The 19,705-nt window shown below is 34.7% G+C and overlaps 2 protein-coding genes across 2 annotated transcripts; one reads left to right on the plus strand and one right to left on the minus strand.

The window, feature by feature from the left end:
- Positions 1 to 1,671: 1,671 nt before the first annotated feature.
- Positions 1,672 to 7,589, minus strand: Pfdn6 (prefoldin 6). The gene is made up of 4 exons (XM_069814726.1): positions 7,408 to 7,589; positions 7,150 to 7,220; positions 6,904 to 7,028; positions 1,672 to 1,914 (listed from the first exon to the last, which is right to left on the minus strand). The coding sequence occupies exons 1-4, from the start codon at positions 7,469 to 7,471 to the stop codon at positions 1,794 to 1,796; spliced, it is 381 nt and encodes a 126-aa protein (XP_069670827.1). The 5' UTR covers positions 7,472 to 7,589; the 3' UTR covers positions 1,672 to 1,793.
- Positions 7,590 to 8,050: 461 nt separating this feature from the next.
- On the plus strand, positions 8,051 to 19,705 carry Surf1 (surfeit locus protein 1). Its single transcript, XM_069814710.1, has 7 exons — positions 8,051 to 8,404; positions 10,188 to 10,307; positions 13,513 to 13,634; positions 13,713 to 13,910; positions 15,250 to 15,417; positions 16,800 to 16,943; positions 19,550 to 19,705. Exons 1-7 carry the CDS (start codon positions 8,342 to 8,344, stop codon positions 19,617 to 19,619), a joined length of 885 nt encoding a protein of 294 aa, XP_069670811.1. The 5' UTR covers positions 8,051 to 8,341; the 3' UTR covers positions 19,620 to 19,705.

Raw genomic sequence — 19,705 nt, forward strand, 5'->3', positions numbered from 1 at the left:
GGGATCGAACCCGCAACTTTGGGCATAGAAGGCCAGCGCTATACCAACTCGCCAACCAGGTCGACTAAATAATATATTTCTTGGACACTTTCAATTAAAATTTCATTAAAAAAATGGCCTGGAAGGGCTTGAGTCGTAAAATGTTTCTTTTTATTACCTGAAAAACCATATTTCGAGAATCTGTGGATTGCGAAAACTAGATATCTCTAACAATATTAATGTTCTGCCTTGTAAGGTTTTTTCACATAATAGCATAGATCATATTATATTATGTAACAGATAGCTCACCCCTATGTTAAAATCGGCAGCACTTTGAAGAGAACAACCACCAGGATCGCCACCCGTCCGCCGTAAACGAACACGAGATTACAGTACAGTCTCTAATGCAATTCAAATGGGAGTTATGATGTGACTCCTTATGTAACAACTAGATGGCAGCATAGTAAACCTGACAAAAGTTGTTACCGTCAAAGCCTATAAGGCCGAGCTATCTGGGTATATATGATCTAGGACAATAGTCATAAAAATAATGGGTATTTGATTATGTATACATACATGAATATCAAATTAAAAAATAATACAGTGTTAAAAAAGCTTGTACTTCTACATATCGTTGGCTTACTTTTAAAACCTAGTAACTGCATTTGAGGAAACTGCAATGTAGAGCAAACTAATTTCTTGTTCTTTTTATACCCCAGCTAACAATTATGTTTTTTTTTTTTTTTTTTTTTTTTTTTATTTACAGAATACAGAAATATTTGGAGGCTTACGAGGTTTTAAAAGTAAGCATAAAATATTGTTTTTTTTTTTTTTTATTATATTAATTCGAGTATAGACATTTCACGTAATCAACAGGATTTCCTTAAATCCTCTGTCATGTTTCTACTTACACTTCATATAATAAAAAAGTAGAAATGAAAAAGGCTCAGGAGTTAGAGGGAAGAAACAGATGAGAAAGTGAAAAATTAAGAGTTGGTAGCTCTACTGAGTGTTCAGTTCAAAGTGTGTCATGGCTCGCTGTATGCAGTCATGTGGCTAGTCGATGAGCCTAGAGAATTCAATCTTCCTACACTTCTACAGAGGCATATTACCTATATGCCAGAGAAGTTGCCTAGCAAGTACGGCGTTCATTCTGAAGAGTACTTACAGATACATACGGTAACGCCAGATAGTGGCAGGAATGTGAACTGTTTGGAAACATGTACTGAGGTGAGTTTTTTTTTCTTACTGTCGGGATATGGGGAGAGGGTTAAGACGATTACTTACGTATTTGTTGACATTAACTTGGACGGTCAACAGGGACATGGAGCATTTGATTTGTGTTGTGGAATGTTGCCGTACGCAATCGATGATAACAAATACCTGCGTACGACTTGCCCGCGCAAAACACAGTTCGAAAGAGGTTATGGTAGCACACAGATCGTACAGGCCGCCATCTGTTGCTACGACGTTCAAGTTATACCGTTCACGTTCTCAAGTTCAGATTGAACGCCTTGATTAATAGGCAACTTCTCTGACATAAAAGCTGAAACTCGCTTCAAATCGCTGACTCACAACAGTGACGTCATGACACACTTTGAAATGAACACTCAGTATATGTCAACCGAAAACAGAGGATATTGGATATTATAAGATGTCAGATAATATTTTTATGATAAAAACTGGCATTGGTTAATAAGAAATTGAAATTTTATTAAATAAATACAATTCTTGTTAACGTCGAGGCAATATTGAAACAACAGGCGAGATACTTAAGAAGCAGAGCGATGAGAGTTGCGTGCGGTGTGGTGGTATTAAGCTTTCATGGCGGCCTTCATCTGCAGCTGCTGGAACTGCTGCTGCAGCTTGTTGATTGCCTCTCTGTGTACATCCTGCTTCTTATCCAGACTAGCAATCATGTCATCTGTTCTCTTCCTGCACATAAATTATTAATTATGCTGAAATGGAGTACCTACTAGACATAAAGAGTTAAACATCTTTTACATTACAGTGAAACCTCACTGAAAGACCACTCCTATTAAGTGATCACCCCTCCTAGAGAAGATTTTCTTTCAGAATCGATGTATAAACTCATACAACAAATGATGAAAGATGAGTGGAACAGAGAAAAATTCTCTCCTGCACCGGGATTTGAACCCGGGTTTTCAGCTCTACATGCTGATGCTCTATCCACTAAGTCACACCGGATTCCCATCCCGATGTCGGATCGAATCCTCTCAGTTTAAGTTCCACCTCTTGGGTTCCCTCTAGTGGCCTACCCTCATGCACTACGTCATAGATGTATGACAGTGGCACAATGTCCACACACATATGCAGAGGTGCACTCGTTATGAGTGACTAAGTGGCCGGGATCCGACGGAATAAGCACGGTCATAAATCACTAAGTGATTTTTCGCATATTGTATATTATTATGATGTACCGAAGTACATATGATATTTCCGTGCAGATATTCTGCATCATCATATGATGAAAGATGAGTGGAATGGAGAAAAATTCTCTCCAGCACCGGAATTTGAACCAGGGTTTTCAGCTCTATGTGCTGATGCTCTATCCACTAAGCCACACCAGATTCCCATCCCGATGTCGGATCGAATTTTCTCAGTTTAAGTTCCACCTCTTGGGTTCCCGTTGGATCCCGACCACTTAGTCACTAATAAAGGTACATAGCCTAAGTTTATTTTAAAGGTAATTTATATTTTTACTTTTGTGAATGGTTGTGTAGGCAGAGCCCAGTGCACTGCTTTGCCCAGGGGCCTATAATGCTGTTAAGATGGCCTTGACTTTACATGGATCATATTATGCGGAGACTAAGAGTAAGGAGGAAAATAGGAAAGGTTGGCGAATGCTGGGTTTGCAGTGAAAGACCTGTCTTTGGACAGAAAACTATGAATGAATGAAAGTTTAATACATTAAGTAAATTCTGAGAACTTGATAACAGTACTTTACTGTATCTTCCAAGTTTAAAATGACATTTGACAACACTGTTAACTATTAATGCTGAATGATCTTTTAAACCTCTATAGCAATGTTTCCCGAAGTGGGAGACGCAGCTTGGGAGGGGGTCCGTGTAAAGAGCTGAAGGGGTCGCGAAATTATTTACGAAATAAAACAAAAAAAAAAAAATCTTATTAGCATAAATTTATGATGCATTTACAAACATAAACAACATTGAACATAAAAATAAGAAAGAAAATGTTCTAGTAATTATAACGTAAAATAAAATGCTATAAATGCTCCTGTTTTAAAGAAAGTAGCTTTTCAAATCTGAACTCTGCATTCACAAACTGTTACAGCTTTCAATTTCTCACTTTTGTTTTGATGGCAATCATAGACTAGAAACTTATTTTGCATAAATAGAAATTTGCAAATGCTATAAAATATTTAGTAGCTTCTTTTGCAACCTCGAGAGGTGCTCTTGCATTTTTAGAGCCAAAACTGGTATACGTTCTCCGAAAAAAAAAAAAAAGTACAGTTTCATTATTCCATCAGATCATATAATTTCAAAGAGTCTTTCCTTAATATTTTTTGGAACTACAGCCAGTTGAATGCAACGATTTAGAAACGGATTCAGTATCCATCTGTGGCTGCCATAATTGTTTTGAGTTTGTTCCAAAAATACTGAAAAAGCTGCTGTTTAAAATTGTGCAACTTTAATTGCATGTCCAAAAAAACAAACTCAGTACTTGTGGTATCATGTAGCTTTGTATGTAGCCAAATTTTCCATGAGTTTTTTAATGCACTGAAATGAATCAAATCTCTTTTTGTCTATAGATGTCGACCAAGTCTATTTTATTTCTGGCTGTTATTATGTTAAAATTTTGCTCTTGCAAGCTACTATTCAAAGTATTAAAGCATTAAAAAAATATGTCAACAGGAAATCCAGTCTAAGAAGTCATAAAGAATTTCCAAATAAGTTTGTATAATTCAATTTCTCCTCTTGTGGGTAATAGTACATAAGAAGGTGGGTAGTATCCCACAGTTTTCATAAAATTATTGTTGTTTTCGATTTTACAGGGATTTGTATTTTTCGAATGTGGTTAAGTATCGGTATGAAAATGGGTGGAAAGGGTCGGAAACAAATGTCTCGCCAAAAGTGGGTCGCGCCTTAAAAAGTTTTGGAACCACTGTTCTATGGAAAGTGCGGATTTCTAACGAGAAAGAGGTTGTTGTTAAGGGTTGTGACTGCTGCCTTCAGGGTCTGACCACGCAAGAAATTCAACTCTCTTGCATGGGGAGAGTGTGAGTTGAACTGTCTTGTGTTTGTCTTATGCCACCATAGTGTTACCTCAGGTCTTGAGCTTAGCCAACTTAACGAAACACATAACGTAAATTCTTACCAGCCACTGATAACAGCAGTGTCTTCAATGACAGATTAAGAAGCTAATGCCCACGTGCATCAACGTCGGTTAGTGTAACCACCAGTTAAAATTGTCACCTAACCTCTGGTTAAGCATTTTTACAGTGGATCGACCTTGGTTACGGCTTAAATAGGAGGTTAACCACAGTAATCTATAACCGGCCATTTTCGAGCGGTTAAAGGAGATAACCAGTGATTAGTACAGCAAGTAAAGCAAAATGGCGGCCAGAGCCACAGATGTTTACTTCGAAGACGATTATTATTGTACAGTACTTGAATTACTTGGATAGAGCGTGGGCGTGAAGTTTCTTTAGTGGAAAGAGAGAATCTTTACGAGGAATTAGGTGACAGAAAATTTCAGGAGGAATTTTGTTTATCAAAATCTACAAATGACTCACTTGCAATAACTCAAAAACAGTCATATTTCTTCTGTTGATCAGCTCCTTATGTTAAGATTCGATGTAACTGTTATTTTCTGTATTTTAAGAGGGAATACTTGAATGTCTCTTTCTCTGTCACTGGCTGAACAAAGAGAGGTTATGAATGGATCTTAGGATAATGAACAGTAACCTGGTGTAAATGGGATCTTGGGTCGTACACACATTTTTACTAATCTTCTGCATCCTTTTCCTTTATGTATATTCCTTCTTTATTATATAATATATTTAAATATATTAAGTAAGTCTATCGATACTTAACCTCACATTGGGATATAATCATTTTTGCATTCAATTTTCTGTTTTGTACGATTTTAACCTGACTGCAATGAAAAACAAAGAAATGCAACTCGCAAATATAACAGCGCCCAAAGGCAAACAAATGCAACGCGAAAATGTAGGACATGTTCACTTCGATGTAGAACGGAGTGAGCGCAGTCGTTTTTAGATGTTGACTATTACCTTTGCTGTGGTATGAATGCTTTCCTTTAGTCATTTTGTAGAAACAGTGTACCATCATACACTTTGCTCTGGTTAAATGAAGTGTCAGCTAACTATGTTTAAGTAATCTGTGATTATGAATGGTGCACAGAAATTACATTTTAACCACGGTTACTGTTTAACCGTCGTTTCGTAATCTATGATTACTGCGTTTTTAACCGATGTTGATGCACTTCGCCATAAATCTGAGGAAACCTTGATCCCTCGATCTATTCCTTTGTGATTTTCACTTTTGAGGAAGTGTTAAAAGCAAAGTGTACAATTTGTGGACAAGTCTTAAGGTTATCTTTTCCAGAAAAGGGCAGAACAGCATCTCCTTTCAACCATACCGATAACGCCTACATTAACAATGTAACTGTACCAACTAAACCTCATTAAGAAAAGTTTCTTAACTTCTGAAAATTTACTTTGTTTCTATCACTTCGTGAACTTGTGAAACTAGCTATTCCTATGTCTTTTTCTTATTTCGGCTGTGATTAGGGAAGTTTGCAAGCCAAGAGGAGAAGAGGAAGCTTGAAATTCTACTCCTCCTCCTAAAAGATTCCTAGAATTAAAAATGATCTTGTTATACGAAGAGTGACAGTAAAGACTGGGGGGGGCTAAAAGGAGTATTTTAAAAAATAAAAATAGCTTAAATGCAGATGCCACAGGTCAGGAACCACCATGGTGAAGAAAATTTCTGCAGTTAAATGAAGCGTCGGCTGGAACAACGTTATAAGTTACATTTGGTAAAATTTACAGGAGCTTCAAAAATGTGTACGCGTACAACGTTGTTCTTGTGAGGGTGGCAAACTTTTGAGTGGACAAATTTCACATACTGCATTGATGGACAGTTGCAAGCCAAGGAGTATAGCAAAGTAACATGACATACAACATTATTACACAGAAACACGCCGAATGAAAATTTTGTAACTTACAACACTGTTCCAGCCAATGCTTCAAATATTAAGTGAAAAAAGAAAGGGTCCTATACTAAATCGTGAAAGGATTGAAGTGTTGTAGAAAAAGGAATGAAACAATTTAAAGTCAATTAAAGGCAGTGAATGATACAAATAACTAAATTAAATCCGTGGCAGGACAGCCATGAAGATTCAGGGCCAACAAGCCGATTGCTGGCCTCACGTCCACATGCCCCAGCAGGTCAGTTAGATTTGGTGACAAAAGAAGAGTGAACTTTTCTTAGAAATTACCAGAACTCCTAGCCCCAGATGGCGAATAGGGGAATGCCCAAACCGGTTTGCCGGTGAGTAGAAGGAAAATAAAATATCTCCCGTGGACCAACAGGTAGAGCAGGAAAATCCCCTAACCTGTGGTGAAAGCAGTTTTCCTAGAGGAGAAACTCCCGAACAAAATCCTGGTCCTCCGAGTACCAGGGTTATGCGAAAGGTTGGTAGCATCTCCATGGAAAAATATCATTAACTTACTCACAAAGCAATACAAAAAAAAAAAAATAGCCGGAACGACTTAGCCAATACTTTTAATCAAAATTTCTAATGTGTTCCTTCGAAACGAGGAAAGCAAGACCCATACTTTGTTAAGGAAGAAGATGATGATGATGATGATGATGATGATGATGATGATGATGATGATGGCAGTGCAATACTCACAGTTCATTACGTATATAATCCATTCTTTTGGCGACATTCTGTTTTGCTTCTTCCAGATCTTGCTTCACCAGTACCGGTCCTATCAGTTTAAATACTTCTGCTCCTGACTGGAGTAAATCTAATTCCTAAACAGTTTTTAAAGAGAAAAAACCATTGTAAATGCATCACTTGGAGCAAAATATAGGCTACATAGACAGAGAGAGAGAGACAAATTCTTCTCTGAACTCTATTACAACCGGTACTAACCTGCTTAACAGCCGTATTCTCATTTAATTGTCCATCCAATTGTTGTCGCTGCGCTAGAGCTTTATGGTAATCTAAAAAAAATGACAAGGTAAGGTAACTGAAAAACATATGAACTCATTCTCGAATCAGTGAAAATGTCAATAAACCTTACATTATTTGGCCCTAATGCGCTATAACGAACAGTTCTCAATTATTTTTAGAAGACTGTGCAGTCTTTGAGGTTAGATCATCTAATCATGAAAATATTGAATAATATACCTTTTTGGACGGCTTTAAATTTATCCACTTCTAACTGAAGCTTGTTTTGTATCTCTTCAACCATAATTAATCCTAAATAAAACACTGCGGAAATTTAAACTTTTTAATTTTATCCCTTTCTCCTTTTACTACTTCACGTCTTTCAAATCGTTATGCCACCTATTGCTAAAATATTCAATCAAGCACGTTCTAAAGCAGTATTGCCAGACGTACAATGACAGTGGTATTCATACAATAGTTTTGTCATTCGTACCTACAACTTACCACTATTATACGCAAAACACAGGATAGTTCTAGATGGAATTAAAAATTCTAAATTACAGACAATATAACATTTTATTTAAATAATTGTTGGAGGTTCTCCCTTGATAGTTGGCTACAATGTAACATTTCATGTGTGCCACCACCTGCTAACAATATTCGAAAATGTGCGCATGCGTAATGCTATTCAGGACTCAGAAATTATCGCTCCTCAGCTTAAAAACATTCTCTAAAGATTGTTTGCACGATTGATAGTGAAAATGGACTCGTTTAAATCCTTCTTTACGAATTTATCATGTTATAGCCATCCAGTTCTTAAAAATCATCTATGGCTATTTTTTGTAATTAAAACTTACACCAGATGGTATGCTGGTAGAAAGTCCTCAATATTGCCAACCTTCAAATTCTATTGTGAATTGTTTGATCTTCAATTTCATACTTCCTGTCTTGTGCATATAATATTTCTCACATAGGTGTGAAAATGTACATTGTAATAATAAGTAAAACATGCTGAGGGACTAAATACCACTATTTAAAGCAAATGTGAATGTGACACATCGTAAATCTTTTTATGACAGCCAATAGCTCAACCTAACCTCACGAGAATAATTCAAACTTAATGATAATTAAAATAGTTATTCGTGCCATAAAATAATTCTGCAGAAATAAGAAAATGATACGGAGCAAACTTGCCGTGGTATATGGGAAGCAAATGAGTGCATTGGGATACTTTCCCGTAAGTTTTTTTAGTTCAGTTAAGGTTATAGTGTAATCACCAAAATAAGCTGCCATTAGATTTTTACTTTCTCATTATAATGAAGAGTAATGAATGGTGGCACTGACAGAATAATAGGTCTTGCGATTTTTTCCAGAAAATATGCTCTCAGCATCACGGTGAAAAGTAGTGTTTTATTTGACATAATCTGCAGCCTATTTGTCAGTCCCCAATAAGCTTCCTCTAAGTCCAAACTTTTTTTTTAATCTAATGGCGCGTGCTTGACCGCTCGTCATTTACCTAGAAGTCTTATGAAGCCAGAGACCAATTTTGCAATTTTCTGACAGTCGTCCAAGTTGCGCCATAGGAGGATGGTCTGCGCTACACCCGCGATAAATGATGGATATTCGTTGGGATGTCACAGGGGAACTGAAACTCCCGGAGAGAACTCGTGTTACCTGGACCATAGTCTTGCCCAACGCCAGAGATTAAACCCGGGTTTACAGGATTATGAGTCCAGCACTCTAGCCACTGGACTGCCGTGGCAGCTCCTGAGTCTAAACTAGTGGATGAGTTTCGTTCGTATATGCCTCCAATACTACGTTTCCAAAGGAGAACTAGGCCTACTGTATGTAAGACAAGTTATAGTACTTAGAAAATGTATACAAGTACCTTAGAGCAAGGTAAAGGTAAAGGTATTCCCTTTTACGCCAAGAAAGCAGTTTGGGAGGCATGGAAGTAGAGCTCTTTGCTTTCCTGACCTCGGTTTTAGAACGAGGTAGTATGCTCTGCCCACCTGTTAGACCTAGGAAAGACTCAGTGCTCAATTTTTCTTAGAACAAATTAATGTGAAAGTTAGGTCTTATCCGCCTGAAATAATTCGTATTTACAATTGAAGACCTAACTTTCTAAAGTTGCTAAGAGCCAATTTTTCAAATTTCATTTTATTCAAGCTAAGGGAGGAAGATGGATATGAGAATATCATACTAAATTGTCTTTGTCATAGCTGTGACTCATTCTTTCCCCAAAAGACGGTATTGGAGGTATCTCATTATGCATTTGACAGTGTGTTTTAATCAACATCTCATAACGTTGTTTTTGGCACTTAGCACCTTAAGAATGTTGAGTCTCCAATTGTGCTAAAACTGGGTCTTTATTTTGCATGCTAAAGCGCAGAATCAATCAGTCACACTTTACTCAGCACATTGCCATCTACCTCATGTGAAGATTAATATCTTCTCAACTTATTTAGCTTTGATCTTCCGCTTACTCATCTTCAAATTTAACACGATGTTCGTATTAAATGGACTGACATTTCTATTGTGACAGTTATTTGAAATAAATATTTTGTGTAATTATGAATTTAATAAATTGGTTATAGGCAGTTCATTTCACAGAACTACACAAATAGCGGTTTTATTAGTTTCTGTTCAAAATATATGAGAAAGTATGAGTCATTCATCTGATATTTATATGCTGTAGTTTTCATATTGTTACTGCAGGACATTTACGAGCCATTAAAGGTTCTGAATATTTGCACCATGCCAAAGAGGAAATAGTAAAATAATTCTCATCTTATAAACATGGTGTGGGTACCCACATATTTCGCAGCACTATTCCTACATTATTTGGTTATCTCTTAGTAACTTCCATAATTATGTCATGCTATCCTTTTGTAAGGATAATGTTTGATTTATGCTACTTGACATACCTATGTAAATTTTTCCTTATTTTATTCAGTTAAAATTGTCTATTAATATTTTGTATAAATGCTTGTATAAATTGATTTTTTTTTTTTTTATAGTTGGCACACCGTTTGAGGAAACATCCACAATTATTATCCCAGCAATTTCAGCATGTATCAACTTCGCGAAACATTGCTAAACAAGAAAATGAATTTAATTCCATGAAATGGTTCTTACTGGTAAGTTAGTGTATTAAATTAAAGAAAATTGTGATATTGAGAGCAATTAAAAATTAATACTAAGCCTATTATAATTTAGTTCTTTGCTGTGAACTAAACGCAAAGGATAATTTTCTTAATTTAAGAGAGGAGAAAATTCTTGATCCTATGGTTTCTTGTGCAGATCTCGTATTTTATCTCTGCCTCTGTGCAACATCACATTTGCAGCAGGGAAGTGAGGCAATGGAAGGAAAGTTGTAATGCTTTTCAGTACGCTGATGCCCACGTTGTAAGATAAGCCACTTGAAATTTAACAGTCACTGACAGGCAGAGATATAATCCGAGATCTATGAAGTTGTTCCATTTTATGGAGAGAAGATATTCACAAAGTATACATATTTCTGCATATATTAGGTTTGTATATTAGCTCTAGAAACTAATTACATTATTTCTTTGTATTTCAGTCCCATTGTACTTACCTACCTCTTTAATATCAGATACAAAACATTTTTTTTTTTTTTTTATGCTTTACAAGTTTTAATGAACTTGAAGTCAGAAACTTTGAAATGATGCTTAGAACAGAATTTTTCCCGATTCGAGCATCAGAAAACACTACAGTTCTATAGGGTCTTCAGAAACGTCTGTATCTGTTAAGCAGGAAGCTTGAGCGAGCAAACATGTGGGTCATTTTACCAGAAATTGCGTCATTGAGAAATAGGATTCTTTTGTGCAATATAATGTGCGTCATGTGAACTCCAGACTTTTTTCCCTTCCAAGGAAAACCATGATAGGAATTTATATCCTGTGAAAATTAGACCAAAAGACCTTTTCAGTCAGTGTTTACATCAGGGGCGGCTCTTATTTTGGATAGACTTCAGTGTCACATTGGTGTGAACATACCTTTTACGGAAATCAATTAAACTTAATATTTGGCATAGGCTCGGAATTTCTCTAATACATTGTGTAATCAGCAAATCCATTTAAATGCATTCTTTGAAAGCGAGATTTTTCTTAAAGGACAAGACTTATGAAAATACTTTTTTTTTTGTGTGTGTGCTTGTAAATTATGTAAATGTCTAGAAATTATGAGATGTCTTGGAAGTTAAGATTGAAATGTTAGTTTGAATTTTTGGACCATTCAAGGGTGAAAAATGTAAAAAAATGTCCTAGAATTAAGGCATTGATACAAATGAGTTTTCATCATTCTTTGATACAAAAGCATGTTTTAGGGCTCAAATGAAAGCTTATGAACTGCGTGTAACAAATCTAAATGAGGAAATTTTGAAAACACTTTAATGAGAGTTTTAAAAAATTACCAAACATCACTACCTAACTTAAAAAAGAAAATGTAAATGTATTTCATAAAAAAATGAAGATATCAAAATTTCTTCATCTGGAATTGTTCATTAAGTTACATTATACGTATCATGCAAATTTAAAATGAATATATTTAATAATGCCAGAGTTATTGCATTTTGAAGATTGAAAATTTAGAAATTTTTTTTCCGCAGACATGAGAAAAGAAGTTTCTACAGCTAAATGACCCAAAGGCACACACGACCATTTAAAAATAATAACAGACCAGCTGTTTAACATCATATCATGATGCGGTTTTCTTTAATGATATTTACGTAGAAGAAACAATTTTTATATAAAAAAAATTTAAAAATGTCTTATTTTGTCAAATTTTGTTATTTTATATAGGTCCTCCCCTTAGTGGAATTCCTTAAAAGCGAGAATCAATTACATTGTTGCCTGGGCTTGTGAAATTATTCCTTAGAAACGAGAACATTAAAACGAGGTTTTACTGTATATAAGGAAGAGGTCACTTGGATGTGTCTGTAATGAGCTAAGGAAGTGCAAAAGGTAATTGTAGGAGACACAAATTTTACATCTTGATTACACAACTTTTAACACTATATCACTTCGGAAAACGTATTATTAATCTTTCACGTGTTAAATTTTAATTAACCACACATACAGAGACATCAACACAGACATTGGAAATTCTACACATCCAACCAAAATGCCAGAAACTAAACACACTAGAACAATACGAAATATTTTATTTTTCTTTTATCCAATGCCACCAGGTTGTCTTTTCGACATTTCTGGTCTTCTCTCCTTGCTCTGGCTTAATTGTAACCCACTTCTGAGGTTGGGGCTCCTGGAAGGCGGAGTTACATTACCCCGATGATGTGATAGGATGATTATGATAATGTGGTGCCAGGAGAGGTCTTAAATCTAAACTTAACCTAAATTCCAGACCATGGACGAACACAGGAATAATCCCCTTTAAGGAAAAATTCCTGTGCTCTGACCGGGAATCGAACCCGGGACCTCATGAACTATAGCCAGAAGCTCTGACCACTAGACCATGAGGCTGGTCTTACAATACGAAATATACAGAAATATACAGACACACAAAAACACATCCAAATGAAATTCTCAACACACAACTCTATTTCAGAATGCACACACTCTTTGACTCCACATTACACTACACAAACACACCCTCACAGGAAACAAAACAAAAGGTATATTAAAAGTATTTATTTCAGTCACTGACTTCACAACATATGTTTAAGGTGTTAAACCTTTACATTACATGTTTAAAAGATGTATAAACGTTTTCGTTGGTCAGGGCCAACATCATCAGATACGAAGTACATTTCGGTAATATCAATAATCTCTACATAATTTCTACAAATACAATACATATTACCGAAATGTACTTCGTATCTGATGATGTTGGCCCTGACCAACGAAAACGTTTATACATCTTTTAAACATGTAATGTAAAGATTATTTAATGTACCGAAGTACATATGATATTTCCATGCAGATATTCTGCGTCATCATACTCTTTCATTGTAATGTAAAGGTTTAACACCTTAAACATATGTTGTGAAGTCAGTGACTGAAATAAATACTTTTAATATACAATACAGACTTCTCTGAAAACTAAAAAATGAATTGCAAAATAAAACAAAAGGTGGCAAGACCAGCAACCAGTTCTGAAGAAGGCCAATAACAGGCCGAAACATGTAAAGAAGGTAATTAAAATTTAACACGTGAAAGACTAATAATACGTTTTCCGAAATAAATTTTACGATTTGCTTCTTAGTCTGAATGTGATATATAATGGTTATCAAAATTTGCTTATTCATTTTTGGATCCCTAAAAAGTTAAAAACATAAAGCAGAAACTCTTTCCGTTGTTTCAGCTTATTCCTGCAACAACTTTCGGTTTGGGGACATGGCAGGTTCAAAGACGAAAATGGAAACATCATCTGATTGCAGACCTGAAGGCTAAAACTAGTTCTCCACCTTGTGATCTTCCAGAAGAGTATGGTACATTAACTTACCTATTACATTTAAAACTGTTTTCTTTCTGAACATTAATAGCCAAACCATATGTTTACAGTCCGGAAGAGCTGAAGTATTTGGAATACTGCCCCGTGCGTATGCGAGGTTCCTTTGACCACTCGAGGGAGCTCTACATGGGACCTCGGACCTTGCTTGTTGATGGTGATGCTGCCAGCCAAGGAGGTCTGACCACTCAGAAGTCTGGAGTGCAATCTGGATACTTGGTTGTGACCCCTTTCCATCTCTCAGACAGAGAGTGAGAATAATTAATAATTGGTGTACAGTATCTAATACAAACAGCTTTGAGAGACAAGATAACTGTTAATAACGTATGCACTGAGTTAAAATTGTTCTGTATTGATGCAAGAGTGAACTACATGTACAATAGAATCCCTCATATCTGGCAACTATGGACCAAAGTGCTGGATAACCCAATTTTGCAGTTGATTTTATAAAATAGTTTTGTAGGTGTCGCCAATAGCAATAATCACCAATTCCATCTATACTAAATAACCTTGTAGTTGATACAACATCGTTAAATAACCAAGTAAAAAAAAATACCGTACTTTTCCATACCGATGTACCTAAAGATTTCAGCCTGAAATACAGTTCAAAGTTGCCTGTTACATCCATACACACTAGGTACTAGCATCATGACTGGTTTTGGAACCATCAGTGTGACATATTGGTCCCTTGTTCATATTTATAATAGTCTGATTTTGCCACTCATATATCATTGAGTAAGATATTGTCCCTGTGTCTCCAAAATCTGCTATATGCATTTAAACAGATTTTTCAGGAGAAAAAAAAATATCACTTAATTCCCTTGATTTTCAAAGCTAATTTTGATATAATTTGATCATTTTTTTTTTTTCTGAAAAATCTGTTTAAATGCACATAGTGGATTTTGGAGGTGCAGCGATTACCTTCTCAAATGTCATACCAGTTTTCATACTAAATACTGAAGCTAACTGAATGTACAGCAGTGGCAAAAAAAAAACCGGACTGACCCTTGTAGCTGATTTCAGAGCCTTGTTCACTCCAGAGCACGATAGACTGGTAACTAAGACTTTCGTGGTTCGAATCATGCCTGGGAAGGAAACTTTTTGTTCCTTATTCAAATTTATTCCCAATATTTTCTATTGCAGCGATATTTTACTACTTAATTAATTTATTATTCCCAGAATATGAATTTTACCAGCAATCGAAAAGTATTGGGAATAAATTTGAATAAGGAACGAAAAAAAAAAAAAAGAAGTTTCCTTTCCAGGCAGGATTCGAACCACGAAAGTCTTAGTTACCAGTCTATCATGCTCTGGAGTGAACAAGACTCTGAAATCAGCTACAAGGGTCGGTCTGGTTTTTATTGCCACTACTGTACACAGAAAAGAGGACACTCCAAGCACATCTGCTCACTGAAATGTGCTTTGTATTCAGGAATGCATGCCTGGCAGTGCCTGAACTTATCATTTAAAGGAAATCTTCAAGTAGTTTTTCAGGAAACCTGTAAATGTCACGTGCATTCAGTATAGAAATACTGAAACCTTCTTTGTACGAAGATAAGTAACAAACTGTCTTTTTATATATTTTTTCAGTACTACTGTCCTTGTAAACCGAGGCTGGGTGCCAACAAATCGCAAGAATCCAAACACAAGGAAGGCGGGGCAAATTGAAGGAGAAGTTGAAATTGTGGGTGTTGTTCGACTAGATGAGAAGAGAGCTCCTTTCACTCCCAAAAATCAACCTGATGCCTGGTTTTACAGGTATGTGCCAGCACTGACTAGGGTGACCAATTCTAGTACTTTTGTATTAGACCTTACTTACTTACAAATGGCTTTTAGAGAACCCGGAGATTCATTTCCGCTCTCACATAAGCCTGCCATCGGTCCCTATCCTGATTAAGATTAATTCAGTCTCTACCATCATATCCCACCTCTCTCAAATCCATTTTAATATCTACGTCTCGGCCTCCCCAAAGGTCTTTTTCCCTCCGGCCTCCCAACTAACACACTAGATTCACCCATACGTGCTACATGCCCTGTCCACCTCAAACATCTGGATTTAATATTCCTAATTATGTTAGAGGGGGGAAAGGAACTGGTCACTCTACCCCATTATCTCCTGACTTAGTTGCCTCATAAGTGGTGCTTTGTTGGTATCACTTGTGAGGTTCAGACCTGTCTTCGGACAGTTGACTAAACAACAAACAATAATTATGTCAGGTGAAGAATACAATGTGTGCAGTTCTACGTTATGTAACTTTCTCCATTCTCCTGTAACTTCATCCCTCTTAGCCCCAAATATTTTCCTAAGTACCTTATTCTCGAACACCCTTAACTTCTGTTCCTCTCTCAGAGTGAGAGTGAAAGTTTCACAACCATACAGAATAACTGTAATATAACTGTTTTGTAAATTCCAACTTTCACTATAAACGAGTTACTTATTAAAAATGTGTCATTATAAAAATAATAAATCACATTTGAAGGGTACAGAGAAAAAACGATGAAAGTCACAATTCGCTTAAGAGTGATATCATCTAATTCAGTATATTACTGCAAAATTTATTGCAGTTTTTAATGAAAAAGTAGGTAAGGAAACTGTATTGGTGTTGTTAATTTTCCTTTACCAGTTTTTATAACAAAAACATAAATTTTGCAGTAATATACTGAATTAGATGGTGTCAACACCCTTATGAGAATTGTGACTTTGATCGTTTTTTCTCTGTACCCTTCATTTGTTTAATACTGATAAAAACCTTACTTTTAATGACTGCTGCTTAATCTAATTAATTTATATATGTTACACTCTTACAAGTGTATATTTATTGTATGGGAGTCTGTAAGTTTCAATTTGTTATGTTTAGTTTAAAATATAACCCTAATATACTATATGTAAAATAGGGTTTATAAATACGGAATAAATACTACTACTACTAATGACTGCTGCTATAGTGGAGGTATCGCACTAACCATGATCACTAAAACCAAGTTGAACTCTTTATATGTATTAATTTCAGAAGTACTTTATAGTCTTCGTCTTTCTTACTCTTGTCTGTCTGTTTGGCCACTTCTCTTTATGTAATATAATAATAATGATAATAATTACGTAAACAATAAGTATTTGGTCTGCTACATCTTATTTACAGAGATCTACCAAAGATGGCGGAGGTAGCAGGAACTGAGCCTATATTTCTAGAAGCTACAGCTGACACAACGGTTCCAGGTGGACCTATTGGAGGACAGACTAGAATATCTCTTCGAAATGAACACTTATCTTACTTGTTAACATGGTGGGTATCCCTAAACATTTTTGCTCGTTTATCCCTTTTGGCTGAAAAATAAACATGGGTCCTTACTCAGATAAATTCATATTATGTCCAATTGATATCTAATATATAAATTTTATCATACAACAAATTTATACACGTTATGTTTTAAATTTTTGCGAAGGAAAAACTGTTTCTTCCCAGCCTGTCATGATTGTTTAAATAAATTTGTGTTAACCCTAAGTTACAATGGTGGCTTGTAAGGTACTGTATGCTTCACATCACATACACTTAGCCAGCCATATTTATTGCAATTTCCAGGACTTAAATTTCCTTGTAAATTATCTGTTTATATTTTGTAGTTTTACTTGTTTTAAAATTATCGTGGGGATTAGCTGTCCATATGTTCAGTTAGTACTAATAAATAAACTAGTATAAACAGCAAGCACATCTGAAAAAATTCAGCTCACTTTAAGAAATAGTAGTAGTAATAATAATAATAATAATAATAATAATAATAATAATAATAATAATAATAATAATAATAATAATAATAATACTACTCTGAATATGTACAATGAAGGACATAATACAGTAGTTCAGCGACTCTGGTTTTTTCTAAGTCAAAGAGTGCCACACTATGCATGCTTCAAGCTGAAAGTTTTCGGTTATATGTTTACGAGATAGTCGCTTTTCTGTCTGCTGAGAAGGAATTAAACCTATAGCCTCCTATGAACAGCACTACAGATCTTGAAACATTTTCGCCCTCTCAACAATTATGTCCCTCACTGTACATCTATTATCAGGCAGTACATCTCACTTGACGATATGTGTCAGAGGAAGAACAATAGTTTGTATACATGTGAAGTCTGATTAGTGTAATATGTTACTAGCCAGCGATGTATGCAATGGAGGGGGAAAGAAACTGGCCACCATAACCCATTATCTCTTCGCTTAGTTGCCTCATAAGTGATGCCTTGTTGGTGTTACTTATGAAGGTTCAAATCTGTCTATGGACAGTTGACTTAATAATAATAATAATAATAATAATAATAATAATAATAATAATAATAATAATAATAATATTGCTCCTGCACACAAACAAATAGGTATAAATAATAAGGATGCTAATTAATATAAGTAATAATCAGAGCTTTAAAAATTGTATGGTGGCTCACCAGTCAGGCAAAAATTTCGCTGGTCAGCAAGTGCAATTAAGAATTTTTTTATTCGATTACAAATTTTCGCTCGTCACAGACAAGTGCTTTTTTCAAGCTCTAATAATGATAATAGTAATAATAATAATAATAATAATAATAATAATAATAATAATAATTATTATTATTATTTTTTTTTTTTCAATGGTAGAGGCTGACAATTAAGTCAAGTAGTAATATTTTATATGCTATAAAATAAAGTATATACTAAGTAATAATACTTTTATATGCTATTAAATGAACTAATATAAATAAGACTGTTCCTATATGCTGTTAGGGGTTACATACAGCTTACAGCAGTAAAATTTTGGAAATATTCAACTTTTTTTTTTCCTCCATTACTGTGTCTTATACAATAATCTCCTTCTGCTATATAAAAAAAATATTTTTACGATTAAAAAAAAATTATTTACATTTCTTTTTTCAAAATTCAGTTCACTGTGCAGTGATGAAGCATTTCCCACATAACTCAAAAACTATCCAACAATCTCTGATGAAATTTTTTGTGTGTATTTATACATGTCATATCTACAATATGATGCAAGATTACTTCTCTACCTTTGATAGATTATCTGATAAAAAATAAATTCATTTAAAAAAAATGGTCAAATATTTTCTTCTAACACAAAATTAAAAAAAAAAAAAATGTTATTTATTAAGGAATGTAGTTGAAAGAGCATGATATTGTAAACATGAGTTTCAGCAATAAAATAAAAGAGAGAGAACATGAAAAAGTTAACAAGTTTATGAGTTATGAGAGAAATGCTTCAATCACTGCATAGTGAACTGCCAACATTTTGAATTTTGAAAAAAAATATATATATAAATAATTTGTTTTAAATCGTAAAAGTATTTTTTTCATATAGCAGAAGGACAGTATTTTACACATACCAATTTTAATTATTGTACAAGATACAATAATGGAGGAAAAAAATGTTGAATATTTCCAAAAATTTTACTGCTGCGAGCTGTACCTAACCTCTTAAATGAATTTATATAAGTAACAAAAAATGTTTCTGTATGCTATTAAATAAACTGATATAACTGATAAGAATGCTTCTATATTATGTTATCATACGAACTGATATAAATAATCAGAATATTTTTAATAAGTTATCAAATAAAGTGGTATAAATAATAATGCTTCAATATGCTAATACATAAACTGCTATGCTTCTATATGCTAATAAATTAACAAATAAGCTGATATAAATAACAAAAGTATCTGAATACAGCCCACTAATGCAGTTGTCACTGACAAATAAAATATCGCTAATAACAGAACATAATTTGAGACTGGTAACAAAATTCTCATAGCGCAAATAACTATAGAATCCTCTAATTTGATTCTGATGCCTGGAAAAATTTATAGCAATAAAATTGTTACTTATGATGATTTTGTTTTTATTTCAGGTATGGACTGAGTGCAGCCACTTCATACATGTGGTATCGTCTTTTCATTGCAAAGAAACCTCTACTATAGCCGAGAACAGAAGCATTGTATCACTTATATACTTACAGTGTAACATAGTCATTTTGTATAAATACATGATAAGGGTATTAAAAATA

The sequence above is a fragment of the Periplaneta americana genome, chromosome 2 (genome assembly GCF_040183065.1).
Source record: "Periplaneta americana isolate PAMFEO1 chromosome 2, P.americana_PAMFEO1_priV1, whole genome shotgun sequence".
Taxonomy (NCBI): Eukaryota; Metazoa; Arthropoda; class Insecta; order Blattodea; family Blattidae; genus Periplaneta; species Periplaneta americana.